Source organism: Lonchura striata, chromosome 1 (genome assembly GCF_046129695.1).
Source record: "Lonchura striata isolate bLonStr1 chromosome 1, bLonStr1.mat, whole genome shotgun sequence".
Lineage (NCBI taxonomy): Eukaryota > Metazoa > Chordata > Aves > Passeriformes > Estrildidae > Lonchura > Lonchura striata.
This window is the reverse complement of record NC_134603.1, coordinates 112094091-112108167: the sequence shown is the minus strand read 5'-3', so window position 1 is coordinate 112108167 and position 14077 is coordinate 112094091. Positions and strand designations below refer to the sequence as shown.

At 35.5% G+C, this 14077-nt stretch overlaps 1 protein-coding gene across 1 annotated transcript in view; it reads left to right on the top strand.

The window, feature by feature from the left end:
* ULK4 (unc-51 like kinase 4) overlaps positions 1-14077 on the top strand; it is a 206868-nt gene that overhangs the window by 153031 nt on the left and 39760 nt on the right. The window contains exon 34 of the mRNA XM_031503902.2: positions 652-837. Coding sequence (XP_031359762.2) covers positions 652-837 — 186 coding nt within the window. The remainder of the gene's footprint in view (positions 1-651; positions 838-14077) is intronic.

Below are 14077 nucleotides of genomic sequence, written 5' to 3'. Positions count from 1 at the left end.
TGTCATATTATCAGAAGCTCATTTAAAGATGATGTCTACTCATGTCCCTAAATCTTTTTTGTAATTTGGCTTCCCAGGAAATAATTTTATATCCTATTGCTAGGGCCTGCTGCAGTGTCTGATCTTCAAAGGAGTGTAGAAAAGTTAGAATTCAGGAAAGTATTTAAAATCTACAAAATGTACTTCCTAATGTGACTACTTAAAATCCATTAAATAACTAGACAGCCTGTGCTCTACCTCAAGAGGCTTGCTTTAGTAATGAGTAAATGAAATTTTATGGTGTGCGTGATGTAGAAGATTAGACATCATGGCTGTAATGATATTTTTCCTATTATTACTTCTGTTTAAAGTAGAATAAAGTAACATAGTTGAGAGCAACATTTCTGGAGCTGTTACGATGTTGCTCTAGATGGACCATTGACAGAATCAGAGTGCAGATGTCACTATACTGTTGCTTAAGAGTAGATAGATTTTAATTATGTTTTCATCACTTTGTTAAGCTTATTTTAGTAGAATTCTGAGTCAATCAAATATAAATTATTCTTTCCTGTCACAATGCAAATGTTAATAGTCTTCCAAATCCACAGTGAAATGCAACTTTTCTGATATTGGAATCTGATTTTTGTTTGTTCATTTTTCATTCATTTTTAGCTTCCCAGTGAAGACACTGAAATATTTTTGAGTGCCTCACAGAACTTATTATTGCTGGTTCAGCTGTATGGAGGGAGCAATCAGGAGAGTATGTCTCCAGAAAATATGGACAGTTTTACTGAAGTACTGAAGTCCAAAGAAGATCCACGAGAACTTAAGCTTTTGTTGAAAATTGTTAAGAGGCTGGTGAGTTGACATCTAACCTTTTCCAAAGTCTGCATGTTTCTTTTATATAATCTGATAAATTTTTGGGCTGGTTTTTTCCCTCTCAAGGAAAAAATTTTTTAACATAATTTTAAAACCAAAATATGCTAAGTTGAATATCATGTCTTTAAATTCCACTTTTCTGGAGAAGATAGCTTTCTACACTTAACACCTCTTACAAAAATGGTGTAGGAATTCTCCTATTTCAGTTAACCATTCAGCAGTTTAAATAACTCATGCTATTTTTATACTTTTTTAGTAATTCAACTCTAGAAGGTATTGAAACCAATTTCTGAATGCCTTTCGAAAGAACTAACCTTGTAGCATTAAATATCTGTTCAGACACACAGTGGCTTATTTCACAGTGAATAAAAAGCTATTTTATACTTGGAATAGGTTTGTGCATGGGCTGTTGAGTCTTCATTCTCACAGAGCTATAGGGACCACTTGTGCTGGAGTGGCTGTAATGTAGAGAGCCATGCAGTGGGAATTATGCAGGGGCTTCTGGTGATGATGTTGACATGTAGAAGGTTCACTTCTATCCTGTTCCAACACAGTGGGATGACAGCAGCTTATGTTTTTCAGGTAGCTTAGGAAGGAAATCTTTTGGTATCTGTAGCATTCTCTCAGATAATACTATAGACTTTTAGCTTGAAGTGTCTTGATAAGAAGCTTTGCCTGCATTGTCAACAACCTTGCATTGTTTGAGTACTTCATCCTTTACTCTCCAAAAGCAGGAGCTTTCAGTTAAAAGAGGATAACTGCCCCAGTGTAAGAGGCAGGAGAGCCTTCAATTTTGCAAGTGCATTGCTGACTACTAGAGTAAGACTGTAATCCATGGCAGCAGGAATTAAATGGAAGCAACTCCATTGTAGAGATTTCAGAGATCTTGTCCCCTTTCTCCTGCCTGCTGTACTTAGATCATAGGAAAGTAAACACCATACCCTTCTTCCCTGTTTTGCCCAGCCCTATCTTGCCCTGAAAGAAGCATGAATATATAAAATTAAAGTTTATGTGATGTTTAAAATTCTAAAGGTACTTCCTATTGATTTTAGCTTGTACCTCTGCTACTCTTTCTGAATAATTGTTATGATGTGTAGAACTGGCTTTTGCTTTTCTCCAAAATCAATATGAGTAAAAAGGCAACGAAGTGTGAGGGAAGGGAAGAGAAATGAGGCTGCAATATACATATCTAGATTATTACATTTTAGAATAGCTACAGACTTGTTTATTTCTCTCCATTTTGAAGCCTAGGGTTCAAAAGTTAACCTAGTGTGCAGGATACTTAATATGGAAACTACTATTGACTATTTTAAGAGAACAAAGCTCTGCAGTCACCTTCTGAACCTTACAAGTTCCTGTACTTTAGGTTCCAGTTCTCTCGTATACCTGGTACTTGTTATTTAAAACATCAGTCATAGATTTTCAGTAATTATTGTAATGAGACCATATTATTTCTTTTGAAAGCAGGGTTCATAGATAATTTGACAGATTATTTAATAAATCATATGTTATTTCTCTAAACTTTAAAAAGTCCTGTTCAGAGGAGATTATTATCTTGTCAAAATTGTCATAATCACAAAAGACATTGAAATATAATCATATCCATTTAAGAAGGATTCAGCCCACATCAGCTGAATTTTGAAGCCTAGAGCAGTGTTTTTATATATCTGGGCAGTATTTTAATAGAGAGATAAGTATATGCACCAATTTTCATTGTTGCAAATCAGTGCTTATACAGAGTAACTTTTCAGTTTGTGGTTTGCTGGTACAGTATTGCTTCTGTAAGACAGGAATGTATGAAAAAAGCTCCATGTGGTTATGCTACAAATGTCTTTATGGAATGTATTGCTGGAAATATGGAAGGGCATAGCAGTGTGACTACTTAACCTTGGTTCAAGTGCTTTACATGGCAGCAGTGAACCAGTGGAGGCAGATATAACAATTTCAGAGCCTTCAGTTTAAGGCATATCAGAGGATTTGTTGATGTACAAGATGACCTTACCTTGATGAAATGGAATCTCATATCTATATGTTGTTATAACTTAATGATTAAAGCACTGGGTTTTATCTCCAGTGGGTGGAAGGTTTTTTGAAAAAAAAGTTGGAGATTTGATTTTATTTTGTTTTGTTCAGGTGTTTTAATGATCATAGTCAAATTTGACCAGCAGATTGACTGCAGGGCAATATAAACTTCGTGCAGTGCTTTCTTCAGTAATTGTTTTCCGACAATTTTGTTGCATGCATTTCTTAAACAGAAATAAAGGTATAGGCCAGACTTTGTACAGGCTTAAAACTCAAATCACTATGAACACACCCTTTTATAAGCTTTATTTTGCTGGAAAGAGGAATCATTTGGAAAGAAAATATGCTTTGAGCTAACTTCTGTAACTGTGTAAGTAAATATATCTGAAAGCTCTAAAGAGGCAGCACTGAATGTCGACTGTCTTCTTTCTGTTTTCTTTGTAATTACCTCTTAGATTTCAAAGCTTTGGGCTCTGTCAAGCACAGGTTAACCCATTTTTTTACAAGAATGTTCTCTCACTGCCTCTGATAAAATGAACAGAAACTGCATAAAATTATTTAATCGAGGAACAGGGTTTGGAGGTTTTTTCCCTTCAGCCTTTGCACTAACTGTCTTGTTCTGATTGCTTCATCTTGGGTTAGACAATGCTGTTATTCAGATATACTTCATCTATTTTTGAAGCATTTTTGTAACTGATTGATGACATCAGAAGAGTGATCTCTCGCTTTTTTAGTTCTGGAAAACTCTCCTGCCACTTGTCATGGAAATCACTATCTCATCATTCCATCTCTTCTGTGAAGATATAGTACATCTTATTATGAGTCCAGTAAATTACCTAGATAAAATATATTTTTTTTTAATGAAGCAGAAAAAAATTTCATTTGGGAAGCAAGTAGTTGAAGTTTGCCTGCTTTACTGAGAAGTTTTTAATTTCTTTTTTCCCCAGAGGGAAATTTTTTATAGAATTAGCCAGTATATTTCTACTGGATACATAATCACTGTGGGATTGCAGCTCACAAATAAATTATTTCAGCTTTCAGAAGAAGAGGACACTATTTTTTACTTCCATATAGTAGTAAGGAAAAATTCCTCTGATAGAAATGAGTAAATATTAGGCTTTCTGCAGTCACAATGAAGAGGGAACTTATGTTCCCTTGTACAGTTGTCAGAAAGGCTATTGAGTTCTACCTAAATCACACCTTTTTCTCCTGATTGTCTTTCTAAAATCTCATTTTCACTAATACGTGTTTTGCAAGTGTCAAAAAGTTTTTTAATCTTTTATTTTGTGAGCAACTAAGACATTTAGGATGTCATCTGCCTGTCCTGTATCCCATGGGGATATGTATAAGGATTTCTCAAATAATTTTAGGCTGCGTAGTAAAGACATTAAGGCTAGAATGATAATACATGAACTGTGGCAAAATTCCATAACATTAATTAATTTCACTGTAGGACTATTGAACTCTAATTTCATTTCCCTGCCAATTTGAGTCACAGCAAGAGCATCACTCTATCCCAAGTTTATAGGCAAGTTTACTACCCTGTTTCAAATGTACCAAGCCTGGGAACCACTGATCACTATGTCTGAGATGTCATTCAAGTCATGCAGTCCATGTGTTTCTGTTATGTAGATTAGCAGTGATATCATCCCCAGTTTTATACAAAGATCTGCTGCATTTGCTTCTCTTGAATAGACAGTTCAGTGTTTGTATATAAAAATATATATGTATATTTTTATTGCAATAGGTCCCAGATTAGATCCTTATTACATTAATCCCTGATCATGCATTATGAGGACATTTAGAGCTTGGGGAGATCCACAATCCAAATACACAAATGTTTGATTTAGAGTAGCAGTTCTGCAATCCCTCACTAGGTTGAACTTCTTGCTGGAGGTTTGCCCCTCAGTAGATTCCCACTAGTACATCTATAGGGAACTTCCCTCATAGAAGGTAAAGCAAAATCCCAAGAGTTTCTCAGACAGCATCCTTTTTGCAGCTTCAGCTCCAAGGACTTGGTGCCAGAAGGAGGTGCTTGTGCAGCAATTCCCAGAGGTCTGTTTTCCCATGGTCTTAAAAGGCTGCAGAAACTTGTTGGCAAATCTCCCGCTGAGGGAACACAGCACTCAAATAATCTAAAATTAGCTGGAGAAAACTTTTTATGCATCTTATTCCTGATCTGAATCTTTTAAGTGGCCTGTAATTAATTTCATTAGTTTCTAAAATAATCTATGTTATTGCTCTAAGGAATAACATGATAGCTATGGTTGTTAGATTGTGAACACACTACTCACTTGTGGGTTGCTGACATGTATAGGCATATTCAATACAAACAAAAAAGTTTTCCTGAAATTATACATGTTTTTAAAATTTGAGTGTCTCTTACATGAACAATTTCTATCCTTCATTAGTGTTAATCTGTTATGTTCAAGTTGTTACCAAACCTGCATCCCTTCTTTACAAACCATCTTTTGTTGTCTTCAGTCTACAAGAATAAAGTCCTTAAGATATTACCTTTGTATATATGTTAAAAGGGAGCATTTCATTAGATACTAACAACTTAGATTCTCCCAAATAGGAAGAAGCTAATCAGCATTAGGATACATTATGCAGATCATAACAGAATGTGTTGCTCAAAATCCTTTGAAATAAATACATGGGAAGGAAAATGCACCTTCACCCTTCCTGCTGTGTGACAAAGCTGCTTCTGTTTGCACACTCGGGCAGGGTTTTTTTAGTAGTTTTAATGAAATTGGAGAGGATCTCCAGAGATGAGAGATGGGGAGGTCTCCAGCTCCCACTGTGACTAGGCAGCCTTCTGCCATGGCACTTTCAGGCCTTGCCATTCCCTGATACAGGGGCAACAAGTGGAGTGAGGAAATCGTCCTGTCTGCAGGGGCAAGTGAGACTGTTCTCCCCTCATCCTCCACTGGGTTTTCATCTAGCTGCAAAGCAAGCTCCTGAGTATGGCTTTTTGAGTTTTGCCTATGGTTTGACCAAATACAGTCTAATAACACTTTTTAAATAAAAAAATGCTACAGTGTTCCTGATGAATACAAATAGTCTGCAGAAGTATTTGTGAGTTAGATTGCTGAGCCAGGCCATTGCCATTGCTCAGGAAGCAGTACATTCAATTTTACACCAAAGGTTTAAAAAAATTTGGTTTAAAGTACTCAGAAGATGTATGCAGCAAATCACAACTATTCTAATACAATTTAAACAATAAATAAACAATTATTTAAACACAAAGAGTAAAACTAGTGCAATTTACAGAAATTCATTGTTTGATGGGCATAATTCTCTTGAGGCACAGCCCCTATGCAGCACTTCATTGTTTACCAGAATGAAAATTGAGCCAGTATTGATTAATTTATCTGAGTAATTTGTATTTTTTTGTTGTGTAAGTAGTATTGAAGCTTTGAACTTTTTGTTCAATTTCTAATGTCATACAGCCTCTACCAAATGCTCATGGAAATGAAATATTGCACTTCCACCATTAAAACCTCATGGAAGTGTTTTGTTTTTTTTTTAAGCCTAGTAAAGCATTTTCAGGAGCTGGGAAGGAAAACAATTAATCAGTGTGATTTTCGTATAATCAAAACTTATTAATCCAGTTTGTTGTCATGCATTCTACAAGAAATACCAGGTCATAAGATGTGTATTATTTCATCTATAATTATATACTTGCTATTAAGGATAACACAACTTTTCAGAAAACACTTTTTAAAATTCTTCATGAAGATGTTATTTGTGTGTGTAGTCATACTTAGGATGTATTTACATATGTGGTTATTTACATTTCAGATCCCATGGCATTCTTTATAGTACTATATGTGGTTAATTTTACCTGGCCTAAATAAATTCTGAGTATTGAAATCCCAGACACAGTTTTTCACTATAGCTCTGATAAGAATTTTCACTTTTAATCACTGTTTCACCTTAGGGGCATTTGCATGTTTCATCTGTGTGCCTGGCTTATGGCATTTGTGAAAGGCTAAATTCAGGCCCACTTATACTTCGAGAAACTCATGGAGTGTTTTCAGGATGCTGAGTAGTAGGACAATATGTTAGCAGTGATTAACTTGACTTACTCTTTTTTTGAAATTTGCTTTCTATGCTTTCTACTGGGGGAGAGGGAAGAATAGCTTGATATTTAGATTTACATATTTGGTTAGAGCACTGATATAATTTTAACAGGCTTTTTCCATTTCTGATGGCCTTCCTTTTAATTTACCTTTCTGATTTTTACAATAACCTTCTTTTGGTTGGCCAGAATTCTTAAGCACAGCATTTTAAAATTAAATACTGATGGGGTTTATTCAAGTGTTTATATTTCTGTTTTATGAAATGAAACAGAATAAGTATTCATGAATAAGTCTCAGTGACTGATCCCTGGAATTCTTATCTTACTCCATCTTGTCACTTTGGATCCTATCTAGAAGCTATGTAGCTCCTACCAGATTGGAGAAAACTTTGCTATTTTGTGACCCAAAGCACTAGATGGTGCAGGAATACTCTATTGCTTTTTTTTTTTTTTTTCCCTCCCTCTCCTCATACTAAAAACAAATATTTAAATCTTGGTAAGATTGTCCAGGGTTATGGGATCATTTATTTCTGCCTATGTCAGGATCCTGTTCTGAATTTAGTACATCTCTGACTACAATTGCTGTATCAAATGAGATATAGAATAATATCAGTTCTGTGGCTGAGAAGGCTGGGGTGGTGAATGGTAGAGCTACTAATTCACTTTATGTAATATGGTTTATATCCTGTGTATCTCTAACTACAAACACAATGTATCTTCTTTTTTGTGTCTTGGGATACTCTTAACTCAAAGTGTCAAGAATTTTTAGCAACTGTGTAAATCAAAATTTTATTTTAATTGTATCTAAGGTGAGAGATTTTTTTTTTTAACTGCTGATTATTGGAGCTCCAAAGCCTGTTCTATCAAAAATACAGGTTCATGGAACCTGTGCTAAAATCATGGTCCTCACATAACTTTTTGCTGAAGAGAACCTATTAACACCAATCAAATAGGATTGAATTATTAAAAATCTTCTCTCAGCTTGAATTTTAATACCAGGTTGCACATATTTCCATGTTCTGTAGCATTAATGGGAGCATATGAGCTGTAGGTTCTGCTTTCATTATTATTATAACTGAATTTCATTAGTCTGTAGACTGGGACCTCATTGTCATTAGCTCAATCCAAGCATAGTAAAAAATAATTTCTTGCTCCAGAGAACAATCCAGCTTGTTTCCTGTATTCAGAGCAGGATCAAGAAATGGCCTGAAAGTGACTCTCCCTAATAGGAAGTATTTTGACTCAAAATCACCATTCTGTGTAAAACAGATCATTCAGCAATTATCAGTTCTTGTGCAAGCAAGTATGAGTGCTTGACTAGTTCATTACTAACGTAAAATAATCTTCATTCAATCTTCATAAAAATTTAAATTGTTATGGTCACAGCAGTATTTTAAAATCCTTAGTCTTCATGTGAAGTTGTTACCAGAAACAAAAAGAGCTTTGAAACATTTTGGTTGCCAGTGTTCAAGATAAGATACAGTTACATGTGAAATGGCTTACTGTTAGTTTTTGAAAACTTATATTGCAAACCCTTCAGGAAAACCTCCCTTTTCCATTACATCCATTCTCTTGCTCTGTCTTCTTGCTGACAAGTTTACTGAAGGTAAAATAGTCTGTTACATTGTGTCAGGAATTTTTAAACTATGGTGTACCAGGATGAAATCTAATGTAGGAGTTATAATCCCTACTGAAAAGAAGTGCTCCTTCCTTTGCCTTCTAAATCACCTAGTAGTGGACAATCAGAGAAAAAGGTCTTGACATAACCTCTTTGTTAGTCCTCCTTGCTCCCTTATTTACTTTGCTACTCTTTCTTTCTATTGAAGAAACTATTAAAATAATAAAACTATTGAAAAAACATGTTGATTTTTAAATTATATTTCAATTTAATGTGCTTTTTCGAGGCATCCAACAAACAAACATTAGCTGTATTTCACTTGTCTGTGTCCTTTCTCTCTTCATCTCTTAAGACTGGAGCGTTGCTGAAAAGCTGGTGTTTTCCAAAATCTTGCCATGAGCAAATTTGCAGGTTGTACAGAGCTTGATTTTAAAAGCAGTGTGTGGATGCAGATAAACAGGGAATATAGTTGGTTTTATTGGAGAGGGAGACAGTCCTTGGTTATCAGGCTGTGAAGATAGGGGACTCTGAGGCACGTAAATTAGACAAAGGAGACAAAAACCCTGACAGGGAATTTCAGATATAGGTTATCTGTCTGATAGAAATTGTGAGCAAATATATAGAAGTAGAACAAAGTTATGCTGGTCATGGCAATGAGACCAAGAAATATGACCATTTGGAGCAAAATTAAGGCACTGTTTAGGAAGTTAGGGATTGGTGGAAGGATCAAAGATGAAAATTACTTTAGAAGTATTGGTCAAAACATAAGTGCAATGGAAGAAAACAAAATACCTTTTTTTTTTCCTGAATATCTCATGCATCTAAAGATTGGTTAAGGCATTTGTTAACAACAAGTACCTACTTCTAAGGTTCCCTAACAGAGACCCCATGCTCACAGGCTAATCCCTGCAATGTTATCATTCAATGTTATCATAAAGCACATCTGTGCTTTATGAACATGGTGCTGCACAATTTCAGATGGCTGTGATCCATGTAAATGAAACAAGGTTATGTTTAAAAATAGCATTTGTGTGTATTGAGGTTAGGTTTTCAGTGGATTTCTACAGTAACTTACTCTCCTCTCCAAGTTCAAAGTGTTTCAACCCAACATCTTCAGTGATGTAACATCAACATTTTAAATTATGAAGACTCTGCTAGTTAAACATTTATAAAGTGCCCAGTGCTGTCATTTCTTTAAACTATTAAAAATGTAATGTTTTTATATGAACATCATTATAAATTTATAACAAATGTAATTTGTGGTGATGCAGTGTTCTATGGGCTGCAAATTACTGTCCTAAACTTCACACAGCAGATGCTTTCTCTGAGATGCAGTGCCTAGTTGATAAGTTCATATGATGCAGCATAAGAATATCTCACTATTTGCATTCCGGCTCTACTCCGCTTATACAGGTTGCTTTTTTTAGACTCAGGGGGCATTTTGAGAGTGTTGAAGTTAACACACAATTCCTAGTCTTGTCAAAAACTTATGATTTCCTGAATTCTTTAATATCAGTAAAAGATTACTTCTTCCAGAAATATAGAGTGTTCATGAGTAATGGGTCAACCGGTGCATGTAATTTCATATCATCCAATAGTTCCAATGATCTAAAATAATTTTTAAAGGAATTATATTGGTGCACTTAATTGCAAGAGAACTACTGTGGAGCATAACCTCAGTATACATGGAAAAGTCAAATTGGTATGTTCCATAGTGCATATTTTATCTCATGGATGAAAATCTGATTTTTGTGCTGTAAATCCTTGGAAATTGTAATGTATAGAGTTACTGCATATTAGAATCACATCGGAAAAAGATAATTAGAGCAAAACCTGCCCTGCCTGTGCTAAACAAAATGCACATATAAAAATCTGCCATATATACAGTATGTGAGATATATATATCTATACATGTGTGTGTGTGATTGGGGGAGGTATGCTAAACAGTGGAATCTACCAGACTAATAATTTAAACAAAAAAACCCATTATTTCTAACTGCAATTTACTGTTGTCCCATTTCATCACTTAAACATAGAAGAAAGAGTCAAGGTAGAATACCCTTTGCTCATTCTGACTGAATGCTTCCTTTGTGGCTTTTCATGCAAGCGGCCAGTGTTTCCAGGGAAGTGCCAGCACAGGGCTCTCTATGTGTGCTCTGGGCAGAGGTTTCCCTGCAATGGGCTTGAGGAGATAGAAAGGCACAATTTCCCAAGGGAACTTGGGCACAGTGCTGCTTGTCCTGAGTGCTGGAGCAGAAAAGCTCTGCAGAGCTTATTAGTAAAGCAGCATTTTGTCAGCTGTAAAATTTTAAGTAGGAGTCCTTACTGAGTAGCTGTATGGCGCTTATTTTCATTAGAGCAACAGTCTGCACAAAGCAGGTTAGAGTTAAAATCAATGTAACATTAATCTCTAAAAATCAAATAATTCCCATGGAAATGAGTATATTAACACATCCTCATACTGTTACTTTTCTGCAAGGTACTATTAGTATTTAAATACTATAAAAGGTAATTTTTAGCATATGTGATGAAACAGCAGGTGTGCATAAAGCATAAAAGGAATTGTGGCTTATAAAGAGCAGGGCTCTTGTAATGTTAAGCCATTAGTACAGTTTAGTATTTGCAATATAAATGGCACACAACATTTATTTTCATGTCCATAACTCTAAGACAGCTAGGAGTAGTTTGTGCAACACGTATCATTCAGTTAAGTGAGACCTTGAGTCTGCTAATGTAGCAATATTTCTTTTAGTTTGGTGAGGAAAAGTCTTATTGCTGAAAAAGAAATTACAGGTATCATTGAAAGAACTAAATAATATGCTCTCAGAATTGCTGAAGTAGACTGTTGATCCACTGAGGAGCTCTGATGGCATCAGAGAGATGCTCATGCAATTTATTCATGTAATTGTAGTTCCAAGATTAAATATATATTACATTTTGGAAGTGATGTTATTTAATCAGGATTGATTTTATTGAATCTTCTAGTCTCTATATCACCATTATATTTGATAATTTCAGCAAAATTTTATTTTCCCTCTTGCAGCTTCATACTTAAGTTTTACATAGCTATTTATGATCCCAAGAGCATAATTGCATTAGCAAGATGCTATGGGCTTGTGTGTGCGCACCTATTAGGCTTATATACTCTTCTATAATCCTTTTAAATTTTCTCATTGGGTTTTAATTTATCCTGGTTTTTAGTATTTCCATCTACATAATGGCTAAAAGTTTTTTAAATTGCAAGGATTTAAAATAGCTTAATTTTCCAAATTTAGTTACAGGGATTTCTAAGGAAATTTAATTTCCTGGAAGTACTAATTACTTCCTTATGAATGTCACATCTAGAAAAGTTTCTCTGATTTGGTTGCCAAAATCATTAGGTATTCTAAGTCCTAGTCCTTTATTTCTCTTATGAAAGGATTGAAAGAAGAAACCAAAAAACTGACGAGGAACTAGAAATTCCATGGAATATGACACATTTTTAAAAATAATTTTAATTATATTAGAGTTCCCTCAGTTGTACATTTAGAAGAGGAAATACAATTAATTAGGATGCTGTAATATGAGACTAAGTTATGTAGGAAGCCTGGTAGTCTTCTTACAAACAAAACTAGCATCAGTTGGCTTGTGGGCTGGGAAGGTTTGGGTATCTGTCTTTTTCCTCACTTCTCTTTCAATAAATCATTTTAATTGGGAGATGAACCCAATAATAATGTAATCAGGCTTTTGACCCATTAAGTTCAAGTGACTTTGAAATGAGGTGAACCAGATTTGTCTATCCCTACTAGAAAATAAAAGCAGCCAAACATGAATCTGCCAAGATTGTTTTATTCAACTTTTGCCTGATACCTTGTAGAGTACTTTAAGAATTTGAAAAATTATGGTACTTCTACTTGAACTTGGATGAGAAGGTGAAATACAAATGTAATCACTCTGACAGTGATTTAGTGACCCTGGAACATCTGGGAGTGAAGCCAGGTGCGGAGAACAGTGGCAGGATGTGGATTGGAATGTGAAAGGAGCAGCACTGACTACTGCTTAACACCTGTAAGTGAGAAAGAAAAATAATGATGTCTTGAAATGGGTAGAGGTGAGAAATGTAAATGAGTGATGAACACTCTCTTAATACCTTGGCAGCATGGCAGTTCTGAATGTAGTTCCCAAACAATATGGAGCACATTAGATTTTGAGACTACTGAATATAATGATTTTAGTGTGATAAGAATCTCATGTCCCGCTCTGTACTCTATCCTCTCTGTAGTGCTGCTTTGATCCAGCTTCCCACCCAACCTACTGGGGTTCAGCTTGCAGCCTTTCTATTCCAGAAGAAAGGAAGAAAGAGGTTGGAGGTTGTGGTACTTCTCATGTAGCTTTCTTTTCTCCCCTCTGATGAACAGGGATGTATATCCCACTCTGCTGCAAAGAAAATGGATCAGAGCTGGACCTTTATGTTCTAATGTCCAAAGTGCACTTCAGTGAAGCAGTGTTTATTCAGAAACACTGTAAGGAATTAGAAGAGGCATCAAAACCACCATGTCATCATTGGATGAGGTGTTCTAGGGATGTTTTCCAGCCACAATCACAATTATAGTGAGATTAGCAAGTTCCTTGAACCCTGATCCAAAAGACTCAATAATACAATATTTAGTGGTATTGTGCTTATGTCTTGTGGGACACAAATGTTTTTGCCCATCAATTTGTTTTAAGGAAAGCAAAAGAAGTGTTTCTATTTCAAACAGAAAACCAACGGATGTACATGAAATAGCTGCACAGCTGTTGGTCCTGCACTAATAAAGCAGCTTAGGTGCAGAGGCCTCTGCACCCCACAGTCCTCCATGAGCCCAGCTGCTCTCCCAGGCTGCCAGTGCAGGTGCACTCACCCATGCAGTGAGCTCCAGTATCCAGACCCGATACAACACTTGCAGTGCAGAAAGTATGTGTGTTTGTCCTAGTGACCACTGCAGGATGCAAACATCACCTTTGTGCCTCAAGCTTGTCTCAAGCTTGTGGTCTTGGTTTTGTCTGGAAACTTAAGATATGTAACTAGAAGGATCAATGTGATAAAAAAAAAGTGAGTTTGTATCACTAGGTTGGCTCAAAGAGCTCTTTATTTTTAACTGTTCACTGAATAACCATTCCTTTTTGATGCTGTATATTACCACTAGTCAGAGCTACAATAATTTGTCAGAGTAGTACAAGTTATTTCAGACCAAAAAAATATATTTCCTAATACCAAGTGCAGAAAAAAGGCCAGGAGAGAAAGTAGACTTTTACATACCTAATTATATATTTCCAGATGTAAGAAAGACCAGCCCGTAAATTCAGTGGTGGTCCTGGAGTTGCAAATTTTGGCTTTCAGTTCACCACTACAACAAATCTGAAGAAAAATCCAGGGAAAGAGGTTATCTATTTCTTCCATAATTAATATATTGCTAGATGTAATGTTTGAAATATTGAGATAATTTATGAGAGAGCTATCACAGCTTTCATAAAAA